Raw genomic sequence first — 19,945 nt, forward strand, 5'->3', positions numbered from 1 at the left:
GAGACCGACCAGGCCGGCGCAGGTAGCGAGTTGAGAGCCACACCTGATCCCCCGGCTGCACTGGAGGGCCTTCTTGCCTCTTTCGGTCCGCAGCCCGTTTATATGCCTCCTTGGCCTGCTGTAGCTGCTCTCGGAGCAAGTCTTGGCTGGCACGGAGTTCTTGCAGGTAGGCCGCGACGGCGGGGACATTCGTGGGTGGCAGGATCGCTGGGAAGAACCGCGGGTGGTACCCGTAGGTTGCAGCAAAAGGGGTCATTTGGGTGGACGAGTGGACCGCGTTGTTGTATGCAAACTCCGCTAGAGGCAACAGACTGGTCCAGTCGTCCTGCTGGTAGCAGGTGTAGCAGCGGAGATATTGCTCTAGCGTGGCATTGGTGCGCTCTGTCTGACCATCAGTCTGTGGGTGGTAGGCTGAGGACAGGTGCACTCGAGTACCCAGGCTGGAATGGAGGGCTTGCCAGAACCGAGAGGAGAACTGGGGGCCCCGGTCTGAGATCAGGTGGGCTGGGAGTCCGTGCAGACGAAAGATGTGTTGCAGGTAGAGCTGGGCTGTCTCGTGAGCTGTGGGAAGTTTCGGACACGGAATGAAGTGGGCCATCTTGGTAAATAGGTCGACGACCACCAAGATGCAAGTCTGACCTTTGGATCGTGGGAGTTCTGTAATGAAGTCCATCGAGATGGTATCCCAGGGTCCTGAGGGTGCGGGCAAGGGCTGTAACAACCCCGAGGGTTTGGCCGGGACGTCTTTGGCCCGCCGACAGACATCACAGGAGCTGACATAGCGGGCAACATCGGAGCGAACTCGTGGCCACCAGAACTCTCGCGTCAGCAAGTGGGTGGTCTTATGCTGTCCAAAGTGCCCGGCGGGTAATGAGTCATGGGTCAGGCGAAGCACTTCTGCCCGCAAGGGCCCGGGAGGCACATAGAGGCGTTCGCGGTGTAGCAAGAGACCGCCTCGAGTCGTGAACTCGCCTGCCGAGTCGTCTTGGAGTGCCTGGAGGTGTTGCTGGACCCAGGGATCGTTGGCCTGGCTAGCACGAATGTCCTCCACGAGTGTGGGTGAAGTGGAGGTGGCTGCAAATACTGAGGGCGGCAGGATGGGAGCAGCGGGCGCGGCCTCAGTTGAAGCAGGGGCGTATTCTGGTTTCCGGGACAGCGCATCTGCTTTCCGGTTCTGGGTATGGGGGATGTAGGAGATCCGGAAGTCAAAGCGAGAGAAGAATAGGGACCACCGGATCTGGCGCTGGTTGAGGCGGCGGGTGGTCTGGAGGTGCTCTAGGTTCCGGTGGTCAGTGAGCACTTGAACAGGGTGGCGAGCCCCTTCGAGGTAGTGCCTCCAAACCTCAAAAGCCGCCTTGATCGCGAGCAACTCCCTCTCCCAGATGGTATAGTTCCTTTCCGCAGCCGTGAGCTGGCGCGAGTAATAGGCGCAGGGCTGGAGTGGCTGAGACGGCTCCTCGCGCTGGGACAGCACTGCTCCCAGGGCCACGTTGGAGGCATCAGCTTCCACCGTAAAGGGAAGCTGGGGGTCAGGGTATCTCAGGAGTGGCCCAGTGGCAAAGCGAGTCTTCAGGGTGGAGAAGGCATTATCGGCCTCTGGGGACCAGCAGAAGGGTTCTTTGGGGCGGAGTAGTTGAGTCAGGGGTGTTGTCAGGGAGGCATAGGCCGGGATGAATTGCCGATAATAGTTGGCAAAACCAAGGAATCGCTGCAGGTCTTTGCGATTCTGAGGAGCCTGCCAGGTCAGGACCGCTTCTACTTTTTTCGGGTCCATGAGGATCCCTTGTGGGGACACAATGTGACCGAGGAACTCGACAGAGCGCAGGTCGAAGTCACACTTCTCCAGCTTGGCGTAGAGGCCATGGGCTCGTAGGCGCTGCAGGACCTGGCGGACGTGCTCGGCGTGCTGGGCAGGATTGCGGGAGTCTCTTTTGGCTGCACTGGAATCTGGTGCTGCTTTACAAAGGCGGCATCTACGAAACAGTGGGCCGCTCCCGAGTCCAGCATGGCATATACAAACAGCCAGCGTTCATCAGGCAGACGGAGTTTGACTGGTAGCAGGAACGGGCCCGGGGTATCAGTCTGCTGTTCGGAGGACCCAGCTAGTCGCCCCAGGCTGGAGGGTCCACTTACGCCTGGGGCTGGCCTTTTGGCGGCGGTGGCAATGTAGGTCCGGGTATCCGATGTTTAGCAGGGCAGCCAGAGGCATAGTGGCCTGCCGTGCCGCAGTAGAGGCACAGGTTCTGCGTGCGGCGTCTGGCCTTCTCTTCTGGAGTCAGGCGGGGTCGAGCAGCTCCAAGCTGCATAGGCTCACCCTCGTCTCTGGTACTAGCTGGGGATGGGAGAGGAGCCAAGTGGCATGGCGCAGGGAGCTGGCGCCCTCGGGTCTTGGCTTGGCGGCGACTCTCCAGGCGGCCATCGATGCGGAGGCAGAGGGTGATAAGTTCCTGGAGCGTGGGGGGCCGCTCCACCCTGGCCAGTTCATCCAGGACTTCCTCTGCCAACCCCTCGGTAAACTGGTCCATCTGAGCAGCCTCATTCCACGCCAAGTCTTGGGCCAGGAGCTTGAATTCGGTGGCATACTGAGCCACCGAGGACTGGCCTTGTTTCAGGGCCCTGATTTTCCGGTTGGCTGTGGCTGCTTGGACTGGGTTGGAGAAGGCAGCAGACAGGTGGGTCTCAAACCCCTGGTAATCAGTCAGTAGGGGAGAGGACCCAACCAGTAGGGGTGTGGCCCACTTGGCCGCCTGCCCCTTTAACAGACTAATAATAAAACACACCTTCGTCTTGTCATTGGGGAAGTCCCGTGCTCTTAGTTCAAAGTACAGCTGACACTGTGCCAGGAAAGCAGGAAATTCTTCCACGGCACCCCCAAATCTGTCAGGTGGGGGAACTGGGCACTTGGCTGGAGCACTGGCCACAGGTTGTTGCTGCAAGTGCACTACTGCCTGTGTTAGCTGCTGTACCTGGGCTTGGAGCGCAGCCAGTAGTTCGGTGGTTTCACTTGCTTCAGCCTCCATCCTGTGGAGTGGGTGTTTGTGGGTGGAAGCAATCTGTCACGGCTGGGGCCGGGTCAGGCAAGGTCCAGAGGCAGTCCGAGGTCTGTAGCCAGTAAGCAGAAGGGTCCGAGGCGCCAAATCCGAATCAGTGTGCCAGTATCGCAGGTCCGAGGTCCAGAAGCCGAGGTCAGGGAGTCCAGAAGTCAAAAGCCAAAGTCAGGGAGTCAGGAACCAAAGTCAAGCCGGAGTGGATGCTAGGATGTCAGAGAGATGACTAGTTGCTTCCACAAAGCCTCCTCCCAAAGCCCACAGCTATATAGCCCTCTGCTGCCTGTTGCTCATTTGGGCTAATTGCTGTCTCAGAGCAGCAGCCAGGATCCTGCCGAAACTTAAGCATCCTCACACTTAGAAGGGCCAGAATCCTTTCACCACTCAGGGCTCAGGGAGCGTCTTGCTTGTGAGCGTGCCGCCCTCCTCCGATCCCTGAGGTCCTGACGAAGGCGGTCACGCACACGGACCACCCGAGAGGGCGAGGCAGGGGGGCTTGGATCTTCTTCAGCAGGAGGCAGGGGCACTGGTGCAGGTGGCAGGGGCACAGTTCCTTCTGCAGGCTCTGCAGGCTCGGTTTCTTCTGCAGGGTCCCCAGCACCCATGACACAGAACCTCCATCTTTGCTGGATTCAATTTCAGTCGACGTTGTCTGAGCCATTTCACAGCGGCTTGTGATGCGCGATCCAGATTTTCTGGGACGCAGTCAGCCTGGCCGCCCATCAGGAGGTAGAGCTGCGTGTCATCCACATATTGGTGACATCCCAGCCCATAGTTCTAGACAATCTGGGTGAGGGGGTGCATGTAGATGTTAAATAGTGTTGGGGAGAGAACCGCTCTGAGGCACCCTACACACTAGTGGGTGTCTCTGAGATGACTTCTCCCCCACTGCCACCCTCTGTCCCCAACCTTGGAGAAAAGAGGGAAGTCATTGGAGGGCAGACCCTTGAATCCTCGTGTCGGCAAAGCGATGCGACAGCAGCTGGTGGTCGACTGTATCAAAGGCAGCTGACAGATCTAATAACAGCAACACTGCTGATCCGCCTTGATCCAGGTGTCTTAGGAGATCATCCAAGAGGGCGACCAGTACCATCTCCGTCCCATGTTCCGGGCGAAAGCCGGACTGAAATTGGTCTAATGTGGAAGTGTCATTCAAAAACCCCTGTGGCTGTATTGCCACTGCCCTCTCAATGACTTTGCCCAAAAAGGGCAAGTTCAACACTGGTTGATAGTTGGCCAATTCGACCGGGTCTAAGGATGGTTTTTCAAGAAGTGGGCGAACTGCTTCCTTGAGGGGCGTAGGGAAGGTCCTTTCTGTCAAGGACTTATTAATAATCTGTTGAAGTGGCACCAATAATTCCGTCCAGCAATCAGCCAGGATGGACTGATGGCTGACCCAAGGCCATTCCAGAAGCTGTAAGTAGAGGAGTAGGGAATCAAATAGTTGTAACCACTACACCAAACTGGCTCTCATTACCAATTTAAGAATATTTACATTTAAGAATATTTTCATATTTACATGATTTTTTTTTTGCTCAGCCCTGTTTACTTTAATTCTTTTTTCATTACATTTAACATATCCTTCTAAAAATACAGTGATTATTTGTTACAACTCATTTTCTTTAGGAATACAATTGTTTTACTCTTCTCTAGTAGTAGCAGTAAATGGCATATCTTGTTACCTACATATATTAAATTAGATCTAAAAGTGGGAAAAAATCTACCATATTTGAAAGGTTCACTTCACATTTAAACTAATCTTTTAACAAAATCAATTCACAAAGATATTGTTGGATATTTTAAACAATTGTATTCCTACAGTTACTGCATGAGATTTCTTAAAGGCAGACTCCACAGGAGAAACTGAGGAAGGACCAGACTAATGATAATCATTCAGAAAATGAGTTGTAATAAATGATCATTGTATTTTTAAAAGGATATGTTAAATGTAATGAAAAAAGAATTAAAGTAAACAGGGCTGAGCAAGAAAATGAATCATGTAAATATTCTTAAATGTAAATATTCTTAAATTGGTAATGAACACTTCAATTCAATACACACACACACACATATATAGGCTGATTCAGAAAAGGAAATGTTTCTTTATGTACTGAGTTTACCACCCATGAATGGCACTTGCCTGCATTATGTTGCATTGTTGAATAGCTGTGTGCTGTAGATGACTAGCATCCTCCTGCAGCTTCAGGGCAGTGTGACATATTGGTAGGCTGGTGACCACTTCCTCGGGAATCCGTAAAGCACTCTGACAGACTTGCACTGCATGAACTTTTGGCTTCAGTGACTCCATTTCAGAAAGCAGATGCTGAAAATAAGAGGGGCAAGTAATACACCCATGCTGCCATAAACTAGAAGGGCCATTCACTAAAATGGACTACTGACAATTAAATTATGCAATGACAGGCTATGCTCAAAATCAATTTTTATTGTTCAAGGTTTTCATATATTTTTAAAAGCTATGAATGATGAACTTAACCAGGGCTTTTGGGGTAGAAAAAGCCCAGCAGTAACTCATTTTCATATTAGACCACACACCCCTGATGTCACCATTGTTTCACATAAGGCTTATTGGAGAAAAAGCCCAGCAGGAATTCATTTGCATATTAGGCCATGCCCCCTGATGCCAAGCCAGCCAGAACTGCGTTCCTGTGTGTTCCTGCTAAAAAAAAAAAGCCCTGAACTTAAAAAATCCATGTATGATCACAAAATTGTCATTCACTAGCAAAAAGTTTCATATTGGCTGATTACAGACCGGCAGTTTGAGGTGACCCAGAGACGCATGCCTCAGAAACCAACCTGAAAAATCAGTCGAAACAAGCACATCTGCCACGTGCCCCCATCCCGTACTCACCCCATCCTCTGGCATCCTCAGAGCGGCTCAAAAAGCTACCACATTCAAAGTGGTAGCAAATTTCTGAGCTGCACGCCAGTTGCCTCTTCAGCATCTGGATGCGGAAGCACGCAAGCGAGGTGCCCTGGCGGTGTGAACCCGCCAAGCTGCCTCAAGCCGCTTCCAGCTTAAAAAAAAAAGATATTGCTTTCAAGCACATAGACACATGAGTACACATGTGCATGACCAAAAATGAAAAAAGAAGCCCACATCAAGGTACAGGGGATGGTGCACAACAACTGTCTGATCACGCCAAGTTGCCCCATGGATGGGATGGGAATGGCTTGTGGGGGAGCATTTGGATGCTTTGAGACGCTTCTTTTTGAGCCGGCCAATTTGGAATGCCTCCCATCCGCCCCAAACTGACCGTCTGTTATTAGCCATTATGTTTCAGATTAGCATTTATTCAATCTAAGTATTAATAGCTTTACGGTATATCTTACAATAATTTCTTTCTTCGTTTGTTCTTCTAATGTCATAATCTGTTGTGTCTCAGCAACAAGGTTGAAGTAGAAATATAGTAAATAAATAAATAAAATATGTGGATCTATTGGTTGATATGATTAATTCCAAAAGAGCGATTCTCACAATTACTGTTTTACCAACCCACCTATAAGCTGATTAACGTAATACCAAAACCCAGTCTCAATGCAGAAAAGAAAATGACCACTCCAGATATTATAATCCAACATACAAAATGCTTTAAATCTGAGGGAGTTTACATAAAGTGACATCAGAACAAATTATCTGGAGCAATCTTCATGCAAATCTTAATGATATAATCAGTCTACCTGTCGGTGAGAAAGTTGTTCCTTAAGACTCAAACGACCTATCTCTGTTGATGTCAAGGTGGTTTGGGCTTGTTCTAAAGTTGACTGAAGGGCTTTCACCTCAGTTTCAAATTTCTTCATATCCTGGCAAAAAATAAAAGCAAAACACATTTCAGAACATGATATTCTAATATAATAACCTGCTTTTCACTAACTGGAAAAGGACATCTTATCATATGGATTTTCCAACATTTTATCCCTCATCTTCAAGCATGCTGTTTGATTTAGTTCCTGATATGATTGCTGATGCATATGAGCGTGGACACATACTGGTTTTCACATTCTATTAATTCACATTCCTATGTTCCTGCAGTGTTGTTTCCCTTGCAGACATGAATAGAATGTTCCTTAGAGGCTGAGGAGTTCTACATGCATAAGGATCTCCTGCACAAGTAAGAAGACTCTTCAAAATGTGAGGAAGCATTCTGTCAGAAAAGTGAGTTTACAACCCATTTTTCCTATGATTAATACATATAAATCATGAAAAGGTATAATTAATATAAGAGCACTGTCCACTACAAAATTGTCCTGAACATGCCCTACTGAAAAACATAGGAATTTTCTATCAATTTGAATGGGGCTTGCCCATAAGAATTTTGACCAAGGACTCCACTCTAAAATGAAGACACACAGCCACAATGTGTGGCAAATACCTAGTTAAATCAGGCAGGGTGTGCTTATAAGTATCTCCCCAGCACATCATACCAGTATACCCAATAATGTCTCATACAGCATAGTACTAGTTATAAGTTCATTATGAAGAACACGCCTCCGTACCTTAGCAGCATCCTGAACATTTTGCAATCGCAATTTGATCATCTGCTGTAACTCATCAGTCTGTCGCCCAAGTTCTGACACTTGTTGACACATTCCTTCAGTTGTGTATACACTTGCCAGATATTCTATCTTCTCATTCATGGCTTCAATATCTCCATGGATCTCACTAGACTCTTCTAGCATGGCCTAGGTTGACAACAGAAGGAGAATTTGTGTCAGCAAAAGCTGAGACTGTTCAATCATAATGAGTAAAGCACTCAAACTGGATAGTTTAGCTTCATTTTCCAAGGATGTGAGTGAATATTGCCTTTGGGCTGCAGAATAAACACAACACATTGTGAGTCTTATATGTGGACAAATAACCATCATGCATTCATCCTCTGATGATGCGGTGTAATACATAAGGGGAAAACTCCATCTTGGTGGATTGTGATTGGAGTGTGCCAAGGACACATACATGACATAAATAGTGTGGCTTTACTGTCCTAAAAATCTGGGGAAAACTTAATGATGATAAGTGGAGGGAAGAAGGCTTTCTGATGTTGAAGACAAGGGTTTAAGATTATGAATAAATATTTCTTCTTTTAGCATTAGTGTGACAGGGCTACTGCCTATATGCTCTTCTACTTCAAATTGTTTTATTAAGAAAATTTGTGTAGACTTAGCTCTCAGAATTATACCTCAAACTGTATTCTGACTCATCCTAACATTTCTTTAAACTTCCAAAATTGTCCAACAATTTAAAAAATGGTGATACCAGAGTCAATATGAAGGTAACTATTTTTTAAAATACACATTGAAACTATTTTTCCTTTTCCAGTGCTATCCTACGGAGAGTTACCCCAGACACCGTCCACTGAAGTCAATGTACTTAAAATAGAGTATCTCTGCACAAGATTATACTGTACATTATCTTTGATGTCAGAGCACATGCCATCAGCAGCTTTTTTAATAGCACAATTGTAAAGTTTTGGAAGCAGGATCTCTTGCTCCACAGTAGTGAGAGCTGCTTTGACTGGGCAGGTGGGGAGTGGGTGGGAAAGCAGCAACTCATCACAATCTGTGTGAGAAGGAGAAGTGATGGTGCCTCCTTCCGATCACATTGTTGTGTAGTTCCACAAAGGTAGAAGCGTTTAGCTGATTTCATGGCATGTGAAAAGTTAGCTGGAGTGGCTCTATCAGGCATCTGCAGCATTTAGGCATTGCCTTGGTGTGCAGGTGTGAGCTTCTTGCATGACTCTAAAAGGACAGTCCTCTTCAAGGGCTCTGGGGATGAGAAGTAAAAAATTACTTTGGGGGCTGGCATGTTGACCATGCCCCCAGAGGCTGGTAGAGAGCAGGAACACTGGCTTCCACTGCTTCTAGCCCTAAGACAAGCTCTCTTTTCTTGGTTACACCCAAGACATTTTTTCTGGGGGAAGATGGCAGAACAGAGTTCTGGAACCTCTTTGTAGAAACAAAATTCTTAAAAAAAAAGTTTAAAAGTTCGTGAGGGGCACCCATGTGTTTTTTCTTCATTTCCCTCTTGAGAGTTATAGCACCTCTTTTTCCAGAAAATAAGCCCTGGTTACACTGAACAGACTGGGTGGGGTGCTTGTTGTCAGCAGTTGAGCTGTCAGCTGCACTTGCTGTCCTCAACCCCGTGCTGCAGTAAGAACTAATGAACCTGCAACCAATAAAGCTGTGGCCTGATTTTCTTCCAGTCCATTGTGTTTGTGTTCTTCTCTCCCTCCCATTCAAGCTTGTCCCTACTCCAGACACAACTTAGAAGTGTAATAACCTGATGAGTCATAAACTGATCACGAAGCTGAGTGGCAGAATTCCATGTGATGTTACCATGAACCAGGATTTTAGCTTTTTCAATCCATTTCAGTATGAATTCTAGCATCTCGTTATATTCATCTAAGTGTGAACCAGCCTGCAAATGCAAAGAAAAATGCAATCTGAAGTTTGAACAGGTAGAGGAAAATACTGTTTCTATCAGCAACGATCATTCTATCAACTTTATTTATTTTAGCTCTGATGATCTCTTAACATTTACATTTCTCAATTACTATTACATAGGATAGTAAAATTAGTACACCTAGCATATATATACTAGGCATGCTTTTAAGATAGATGTAGCTATTTTAAAATTATATATGGAGTAAACAGGTAAAATTAGCTTAGATCCTACCTATAACTTCTAACGGGACAAGGATGGGAGCAATTTTCATTGATCCTCCTCCCCCTTGGCAGTCCCAAATGCCGCAATATCACTTGTGAGGGACAGGGGACCCCCAGGAAGAGCTTAAGGAGACATCAGAGGTTTCCCATGGAATATACAGTCCTGCCTATAGCATGCTTCACTTACCACAGTATCTTAGCTACAGACCTTCAAACACAGCAAAAAATGTTGATACTGTACCTGGGTGAGCTTGGATGCCCTATATTCAGCCTGCCTAACAGCTTCCTGATGCAGCCCTGTCAGTTTGCCTATCTGGCCAGCCAGCTGTTTAGCTAGCTGAGGATTTTGCTCTGCAAAGTCTTGGATAGCTGCATCCAATTCTACCAGTTCTATGTTACATCTGTCCAGCTCCTCTCCAAGAACCTAGAATGGGAAGAGAACATGTTTTATTTACCAAAACAACAAAAACACACCCTTATATAATTATTATTTCCTTTCAAAGCCTTGTTAGTAGCACTATATTTTTTGCAATGCTTTGTTGTTAAGCAAGAGGTCCGGCTGTTGGTCTTAGGTGGGGTACAGATGGGCAGCTTGGGGCGGCAGCCTCCCAGCCCAGAAAAAAAAAACTGGCACAGTCCAAGGTGCCCAGGGTGGTCAGACAGTGCATGCCCCACTGCTGGAAGATGGATGGGCTGTGTGCACTCTGGGGAAGCTCAAACACATGGAAGGCACTTCCCTGGTGCTCCCAGACCATTTAGATAGCTAAGAAAGGTAACAGGGAAGCACTTTGGAGATTTGCTGCCACCTAGTAAGTGGTAGCTTTTTAAGGTGGCAGAGAGGCAGCAGAGGATGAACTAAGGGTGGGAGCAAGGCAGGACAAAGTTATGCGCATTTGAACATGCAATTTAAATCCGGCTGTGAGAAGTTCCTGTCAGCCCAAACAGGCCATCTGTATTCAGCCTTACAGAACTTATATTTCAGTTTCATTACAGTAATTAATAATTTTCCTTCCCCGCCAAAAAGAGTAATTAGTATTGCCTAAAGTTATAAATTATACGTTTGTCAACATGGCATGGCTGTAACAAATAGTGCATGATTCTACCATGGAACTGTGTAGAATGACCTAAAAACATACAGAATTCGACATGAATATCTTCATTGTATATATGGAATTCTTATTTTTTTCAGCATTTTACCTATAAATATATACAAATATGCAGACTGGGCACATTTTATTCTCTTCAGTTATACATGCTTTAAAAAGAAACATGCATAGAAAAAAGACATGAACAGTAACAACAAATTGCCATATTTAGTTTGTAAGACTTTCACATATGTATGGTGACTGCAAGATCGTATGAATTGCCTTCGTGACTAAAATGACAGATACAATGCTATGCATAGAACTTCCTATCACCATGTATCACTTCAAAGACAGTACTGTAGCCGGTACTGTAGCTGGTTCACATGTTCAGCTGAAAGGTATTAGGTTGGTGATGAAAATATTTCTTATCAGGCTCACAGAAAGAGATGAATTAGCTCTCTGCCTTTTTGAAGATGAAAGGAGATTTCTCTCCGAAGTTCATTTGAATTCAGAAGAAAAAAGAAATCATAATACAGTATATTTAGCAGGATTTTTTTGAGAAGGAACACACAGAAACGCAGTTCCAGCTGGCTTGGCATCAGGGGGTATGGCCTAATATGCAAATTAGATCCCGCTGGGTAAAACAATGGTAATGCCAGGGAGTGTGGCCCAATATGAAAATGAGTTCTTGCTGAGTTTTTTCTATGAAAGAAGCCCTGATGTTTAGTACAACTCTTTGTTTCCATCAGGGTGTTAAATAAGGAAAATTCTATTTGGTACAATATTTTTATTTACCTTTTGATCAGTTTTAGCATGTGTTATGTTATCAGTCTTCTCCTTCAATCTGAACAAAACTGAATTAAGATCTCTTGCAATCTCCTGAATTTTCTGAACAAGTTTTTGGTTTAATATTTTGCTCTGCTGAGATTCTTTTTCTTTGGCTTGAATCTGTCAAAAAACAAACAAATAAAAACCCAGTTAGGCATATTGACTGATTCCAGGTTGTAAAATTAAGAACATAAAAACATCACTATAGCAGAAATGTAATGGGTTGCATCCAGTGATTCACTCACACAAAGTCCGCGAATCTTCCCTGTTTCTGCTCCCTATAACAGTCCCTTCTGACCCCAGGAAAGTTGGTTCCCAGGGTCACGGGACCTGCATGGAGTAATAAGTATATCAGTCAGTGGGCTGCAATGATGAAGGGGAAGGGGACAAAATAATTATCTTATGCCAGTGCAGCTCCACAAACTGAAAAAGCAGGAAAAGCAGTATCACACCTATCTTTATCCTCACTACAGCCCACCAACCAGAATGGCTATTGTACCATATAGGCCTTACGAACCCAAGAAACAATGTTCCCAGGGTCAGAATGGACTGCTGGGGTGAAGAAAGCAGGGTTTCCTGTCTGTGGAAGGCACTGGGCTATGCTTGGCATTTTAAGAAACACATAACCCATTATTGTATATAGAGAAGATTGAATTAATTTGTAATTTTAAAATACTTCATCATCATCATTTTAAAATACTTTGGCACTAAAGAGACTTAGACTGTGTGCATATAAGCACTTATTTTTACTAGAAGTTTAAGGAATCATCTATCCTCAGAAGCATTCTGGCATGCAAAGGAGAGAATGATTGGCCTCAGCTGGCCTATAACAAAGCAAGCAAATGGCAGACAGGTACTTAATTAATTAATTAATTAATTTTAGTCGGCTTATATTCCGCCTTTTCTCATAAATGGGCTCAAGGCGGATCACAACATATAATAATAATAATAATAATAATAATAATAATAATAATAATAATAATAATAATAATAATAATAATAATAATAATAAACAACCTATATATCAAAGTTAAAACATTAAAATTAACAGTAAAAAAATAAATAAAACGCACCACTGGTGGACAGGGCACAGCATATCAATAACCAGTTGTAGGCCCACCTTAAACGATGGTAATAACAATAGGATAGCACTGTAATAAAGCATGATGTCACCACAAGGGAGGCCAAATGATGGAATAATAGGACACCCGCTGCCTCAACCATAGGTCCGGCGGAACAGCTCCATCTTGCAGGCCCTACAAAATGGCAGTACTTCAGATAGGGCCTGGATCTCCACAGGAGCTGATTCCACCAGGCAGGGAAGTTGAGGGAAGTTGGACATCCTTAGAGCCAGGGGTGGTCAGGAGGTGTTGTGTAGCCGATTGCAATGGCCTTCGGGGCGTATATGGGGAAAGGTGGCCCCTCAAGTAAGTTGGTCCCAGACCGCGTAAGGCTTTAAACGCCAGTACTAAAACCTTGAAGCGGATCCGGTATTCAATAGGTAGCCAGTGCAGTTGGTGCAGCACTGGCTGAATGCTTGCCGTAAAGGCAATGCAGTTAACAGCCGTGCTGCCGCATTCTGCACTAGATGGAGTTTCCGGATCAGCTGCAAGGGTAAGCCTGTGTAGAGCGAGTTAGAACATAAGAACATAAGAGAAGCCATGTTGGATCAGGCCAACGGCCCATCCAGTCCAACATTCTGTGTCACACAGTGGCAAAAAAATTTATATATACACACACACTGTGGCTAATAGCCACTGATGGACCTCTGCTCCAGTAATCCAACATGGAAGTTACAGTAATCCAACCTGGAAGTGACCGTTGCATGGATCACAGTAGCTAAATCCTGGGGGGATATGTAGAGCGCCAACTGCCTGGCCTGCTGAAAGTGGTGAAAGGCAGATCGAGCTGTGACCTGGGCCTCCATGGTAAGTGAGGCATCCAGTATCACTCCCAGACTCCTCACCTTCTGAACCGGTGTAAGAGATGCACCATCCAGGGTTGGGAGTCAGAGGCCCAACTCTAGTCCCTCATGGTTCAGGTACAGGACCTCCATCTTGGTTGGATTGAGTTTCAGCCAGCTTTGTAGCAACCATCCAGCCACGGCTTCCAAGGCCCTGGTCAAATGCTCCAGAGTGATGTCTGAATGACTGTCCATCAATAGATAGAGCTGGGTGTCATCCGCATATTGGTGACAGCCCAGCCCAAAACCTCGAGCAATCTGGGCAAGGGGGCGCATATAGATGTTAAACATCATTGGTGAGAGAACAGCTCCTTGCGGTACACCACACTCAAGTGGGTGTTGCAAAGAGGTCTGCTCACCAAGGGCCACCCTTTGTCCCCGACCATGGAGAAAGGAAGAAACCCACTGTAAGGCAATCCCCTGGACACCTGTGTCAGCAAGGCGGTGGGTCATTAGATCGCAGTTGACCGTGTCAAACACTGCTGAAAGATCTAGCAATAGCAGCAGCACTGACTCGCCTTGATCCAGATGCCTTCTGAGGTCATCTGTGAGGCCAACAAAGACAGTCTCCATGCCATGCCCAGGGCGGAAGCCAGACTGGAAAGGGTTGAGGATAGAGGTGTCCTCCAGGAAAGCTTGAAATTGCTCTGCCACCGCTTTCTCAATTACCTTACCCAGAAACAGAAGATTCAAGACTGGGCGGGACCATAGGGTCCAAAGATGGCTTCTTCAAAAGTGGATGTACCACTGCCTCTTTGAGTCTAACTGGGAAAGTCCCTGATGACAGGGACAGATTAATAATATCAACCAGAGGGTTTCAGACGTCAGCACCAACTGCTTTAACAAGTCAGGATGGGCATGGGTCTAGAGGACAAGCGGTAGGCTTCAGTGCAGCCAAGATCCTGTCCATGTCTTCCAGAGAAAGCTGGCTGAAGTGGTCCGAAGAAGGGCCCAAGGATGGACAATGGGCTTCCAGTTCATGTACCATCTCAACTGTGGCTGGAAGATCTTGGCGGAGAGCCAAGACTTTGTCTGCAAAATAAGTCGCAAAAGCCTCACAGCCAATATCCAATTCCCTAACCTTTTGGTTGCCTATTGCCACTGTAGTTATTGATCGAATTGTCCTAAACAATTGGGCTGGGCGCAACTTCGCAGACGCAATGGAGGTAGCATAGAATTCCTTCTTAGTGGACTTCAGTGCCTTCTCATAGAGCTTCATAAATGTTCTGTAAGAAGTTCTCGACTCCTCGTCATAAGAGCGCTGCCATACTCACTCTAGCCGTCTAAGTTGCCATTTCATCCTCTGCAGTTCCAGGGTATACCATGGAGCCACTTTGGTACGGCAGCACAGAGGGTGCCGGGGGCCATGTTGTCAATGACCGTAATGAGCTGGGAGTACCAGTCCTCCACTTGCTCATCCAACAACCCATCAGGGGGCATTGGGTCCTGCAGAGCTTCCCAAAGCCGCTCAGGGTCCAGTTGGCTCCGTGGGCAAGCATAAATTCACTCACTGCCTAAACAGGGCTGCAGTCAGACTTTCAGGGCGTGGTGATCTGACCATGGAACTGTATCTACAGCTATCAGATCCGATGTTATTCCAACCCCCAAAACCAAATCCAGCATGTGACCAGCCCAGTAAGTGGGAGCCGATATAATTTGGATGAGTCCTAGTGTCTCCATCGATGACACTAGGTCCTGAGCCTGCACGGATCCCCCAGGACCAACAGCCTTAAGAGGGAAAGGGGACAAATACACACAAATAACAGAAGACCTTACTGTTGCTAAAAATGGTCTGCATGTTACTCTGCTCACATGTGGGTAAGACCAATCAGGTGGGCAAGCTTCACTGAACAACATGATTTCCCTCAATAGACCCTGCTATATCAGTTCTCATGAAATACATAGTCTTACCTGTTCATGTATATTTACAAGTGCCAATCCTACTTCTGCTAACTGGAGAGAAAGCTCAGAAGGCAATATGGTATAAAGTCCTAAATATTTATTCTGCTGCTGTTCAGCCATTTTTTCAACAGCCTGGCGGTGAACAGTTGCTTCAGTGAGGAGGCCCTAGTAGGGAATGTAGAATAAATTATATTGCAGAAGAAAATAAATACATTTTAGCTTTAAAGATAGAAATTAAATGCATAATTCAGAAGAGGTTTTTTTCTCATTTATTTGATTTAATTTATCAGAATAATGAGGTTTTTTTTAAAAATCAACCTCCTTTCAACTAAGCCAGCTGGCTCCTCAAACTGAACTTGACAAACAAAACTCCAATATACCAGAGCTTTTAAATTTGCAGACTCAGATGGCTGCTGTGAAAATGAAGAAGTGTTACTTAGGCAGAATGATTCTATGCTTTTTCCACAAAATAAAACCCATCTTCAAAGTTACAACTGGTTCTTACAGGAATATTTCAGTTATCAGTAGGTTCTGGGCCATTCTCGAAGAAACACTTCTGATTACATGCTTCCTAACTTTTGTCATGTTTCTTGGAGGTTTGGATGCTGCCACTGGTCATGGTCCTGAAGTACCTCTGTATCCACTATTGCCTACCTGTTGGTTGGTCAAACATCCCATCTCTGTCATTGAGCAGTGGCTCCTTTGCATGCTTCAACTTACCTCACAAGATTAGTAGGAGGATAAAATGGAGGAGGGCAGACCTGTGCACACCACCCTTAGCTCACTGAAGGTAGGGCAGGATAAAAACATACTAAATACATGGTCAGATTAAAATTGAAAGCTAGTTTTTGGTCATAAGAAGACTTTAAACTCGTCGGCAATTGTTTGAACACCATTCATTTACACTGTCATTTGTTACTATTTAAAAGAACACCACTAAATGGTATTTTTAGGGGGGAATATAGACATGGGAATATAGAGTACTGGTACATTCTCTACTGCGCTGCTGAGCATTTTAATCTCCTTCACAGTTACGGAATCCCCTTCATTGAATTTTTTAAAGGTAACTAGCATCTGCCAAAGAGCTGTTTGCTGTAGAATGCCCTGCCTAAGGCCAAGGGGTTAAAGTGGACAGATGGAATTCAAATTTTCACATGGAGCAGCCTCACTGACAAAGAACTTCTGTTGTGGTTTGTTGTGGAGGAATCTAAATCACATTCTAAGGCAAGCTTTCACAGCACAGAAATTCTCTGCAGACATGTACAGAGATCACACTGTCAGTGTTAATTAACAGAAAGCCATGTGGTAATGCTAAGGAGCCTAAGACCACTATAAACCTGACATACCTGCAGTTCTTCAAGCTGAACATCTACTTCTATTGTGGGATTTAATAAATATTCTCTGGTATCTTGAATCCAAGACTTCACTTTATTAATCTCTCTTTCAACTTCTTCACGCTCCTTGAGTTCTTGTTTAACTACTTTTCCACTCCTTTTCACCTTCTGTTGCATGCTTCAAAACACAAATAATCTTTTTACAATCTTTGAAGCACCTAATATATTTCATTTTACACTCTCCATGTTTTTAAGGCTGTTGGTAAACGTCTTATGTAGTTCATAGAATAAAAGAAAAATGCTATAAAGCATACATTTTGTATTTTACATATAAACAATAAACAATTTACTACCTTTAACTTTTAATTGATTAACAGTCAAAATTATTTATCAGCTATAATGGCAGAAGCCAGGTTTTGTTGGTATTGTTTAATTTTCTGCATCCAGCAATGAGAACCACATTCAATAATCTTGGGCTTTGGTCACAGACATTCTCTTTACTCTGAAATTGGTATTTTTCCTTACTTATGACATCTGTCTTCCATTGCTTTGATTTCTTGCATGATGGGCATTTGGTCCTCAGAGTTAGATGCTACTTCTATGTCCTGAAGCATGCTACGAGCATACTGCTTGAGCAGTCCCAGTGATGATAGCTGCTGTTCTAGCTCCTGAATGAAATTACTGTGATAATCCAGAAGATCTAGAAGTTCATTCTTCGAGGCCTTTTCTATAGAGCTGTCTGGTAAATGACCTTGCAAGTGATCAACACGATTGGTAGCTTTTTGCATCTAAAAGTAAAGAGATTTTTTAAAAAAAATTAAGCAGAGTATTGGTTTTCTTAAATTTGTCATAAGAGCATAAGAGAAACCATGTTGGATCAGGCCAATGGCCCATCCAGTCCAACACTCTGTGTCACACAGTGGCCAAAAAAATTATATATATACACACACACATATATATACACACTGTGGCTAATAGCCACTGATGGACTTCTGCATATTTTTATCTAACCCCCTCTTGAAGCTGTCTATGCTTGTGTCAAACATGCGGGTTCAATGACGAGTCGAAGTTGATACAAAGACTATGTTTATTGATAGACTGATACTTTGATTTAACAGGTTCTTGAGAGTAATGCTGCCAATACATTGATACAATACTTTTAAGGCCTACTTCTAAAGGATTCCAAGGGATGGGGTTGCAGGGTAGCATTCACACATAAATGTGTGATAAACTATCATAAATGTCTACGTTCCCATAGTGTTATCAGGACTGTGTCCTTGCTTTCCCTAGATGGCTCGTACTCCCTTACAGGAATGTATGGGAAGGTGCTGATTACTTGGTTCCAGTTCTCACTACTTCTAATTATAAGCCATAAAGCAAGACGGGGGAAAGGAAAGAATAACAAGCTAGCGAAGTTGGATCCTCCATGATACTTCACAGACCAGGTTAGCAGGACCTTAAAACAATCAATTATCAATGGAATTTCACCATGCTTGACATACTGCCCCCACTAAAATCAGCCTCGGGGCTTCTGAGGAAACGCTCTATGAAACTTGTTTACCAAGTCAGGGGCTAAAACATCTTTTTCTGCTACCCATTCATTTTCACTGGCTGAGAAATGTTTCCACTTAATCAAATAATACAGATTTCCACGCTTCATCTTTGAATCTAATATTTCTTGTAGTTCATGATGACTCGGATTCCCAATCTGGATAGGTTGTGGAGCTGGTGGTCGAGGGTGTCAAGGAGAGCCACCCAGGTCTCTTCGCAAAAGACTGCAATGAAAGACAGGGTGTATTTTACTAACATTTTGGGCAACTCCAATTCTACGGTCACTTTGTTAATCACCCTCTTGATCTTAAAAGGACCCAAGAATCTATACGCCAGCTTCTTGGAAGGTTGGTTCAGTGGGAGGTTTTTTGTTGACACAAATACCAAATCCCCCACTTTAAAATCCCAAGTGGGTATATGGAATTTCTCATACTATTTTTTGTACGCCTCCTTAGCGGCTTCCAAATTCTCTTGAATTCCCTTCCAGCTGTTCCCTAATTTTCCCCACCATTGTTCGAAAGAGGTGAGGTTACGGGTTCACTCTCCCCCTGGTAGCAACAGAAGAGGCTTCTCCTCATACTCATTTACAATCTGAAACGGGGAAGCCTTGGTTGAGCTGTGCATGCTGTTATTGTAACCAAACTCAGCAAACGGCAAAAGATCCACCCAGTTAGACTGTTGGTGATTCACATAGCACCATAAATATTGTTCTAACAGCGTGTTCACGCGTTTCGTCTGTCCGTCTGTCTGGGGGTGTTGGCTGAGCTCAACCTTGTTCTATGCCTGATAACTTGCAAAACTCCCGTCAGAAGTTGGCAACGAACTGTGGTCCCCTGTCACTAATGATCTTATCAGGGAATGAGTGTAGTTTCACAATGTTATGGAAAAACAGGTAGGCTAGTTTCTTAGCTGTTGGCAGCTGCGCACAGGGAATGAAATGTGCTTGTTTGGAGAGGGTGTCCACTACTACCAGAATTACGGTTTTGCCTTGCAAGACTGGTCGTTTGACTATGAAATCCATTGACACCATGGACCAAGGACGTGTAGCTGTCTCTAGACGTTTTAACAGCCCAGGGTGCTTCCCTCCCCTTCTTTTTGCCATTAAACAAATTGGGCAGGAGGCAACTCTCAGAAACGTCATTTTTCATGGAAGGCCACCAAAACTGTCCATTAATTAAATGCAGTGTCTTCACATACTCAAAGTGGCCAGCTAATTTGTTAGAGTGACAGAATTGCAAGACTTCTGACCGTAGACTCTTAGGGATGTACCACTTGTCACCTTTATACCAAAACCCATCCTCCCCCTTCTGTACTTTCCCCAGTCTGTCTTCCCCCTCCTTTTCCATTTCTGTGGCCAGGCGCTCCCCCCCACTTATCGGGCTGCAGATTCCACCGTGTTTTGGATCGGGTGGTTACCATGGTGGCTACTTGAGAGGGAGGGATCAGAGAGTCTACCACCTCCTCTTTTTTACTATTGTGCTGAGGAAGGCGTGAAAGGGCGTCCACCAAAAAGTTTTTCGTCCCAAGGATGTGCCTCAGCATAAAGTTGAATTT

At 45.0% G+C, this 19,945-nt stretch overlaps 1 protein-coding gene across 2 annotated transcripts in view; it reads right to left on the reverse strand.

The window, feature by feature from the left end:
* SYNE1 (spectrin repeat containing nuclear envelope protein 1) overlaps nucleotides 1-19,945 on the reverse strand; it is a 621,543-nt gene that overhangs the window by 214,399 nt on the left and 387,199 nt on the right. The window contains exons 79-87 of one of the 2 annotated variants that reach the window (XM_060240915.1): nucleotides 17,366-17,628; nucleotides 16,853-17,018; nucleotides 15,516-15,671; nucleotides 11,609-11,761; nucleotides 9,970-10,152; nucleotides 9,343-9,480; nucleotides 7,563-7,748; nucleotides 6,747-6,869; nucleotides 5,188-5,370 (exon numbers count right to left, since the gene is read on the reverse strand). In XM_060240915.1, the coding sequence (XP_060096898.1) occupies nucleotides 5,188-5,370; nucleotides 6,747-6,869; nucleotides 7,563-7,748; nucleotides 9,343-9,480; nucleotides 9,970-10,152; nucleotides 11,609-11,761; nucleotides 15,516-15,671; nucleotides 16,853-17,018; nucleotides 17,366-17,628 (1,551 nt within the window). Of the gene's footprint in view, nucleotides 1-5,183; nucleotides 5,371-6,746; nucleotides 6,870-7,562; nucleotides 7,749-9,342; nucleotides 9,481-9,969; nucleotides 10,153-11,608; nucleotides 11,762-15,515; nucleotides 15,672-16,852; nucleotides 17,019-17,365; nucleotides 17,629-19,945 lie in introns of both variants that reach the window. The other variant, XM_060240910.1, reaches the window with a different exon arrangement.

The sequence above is a fragment of the Heteronotia binoei genome, chromosome 1, assembly GCF_032191835.1.
Source record: "Heteronotia binoei isolate CCM8104 ecotype False Entrance Well chromosome 1, APGP_CSIRO_Hbin_v1, whole genome shotgun sequence".
NCBI lineage: Eukaryota > Metazoa > Chordata > Lepidosauria > Squamata > Gekkonidae > Heteronotia > Heteronotia binoei.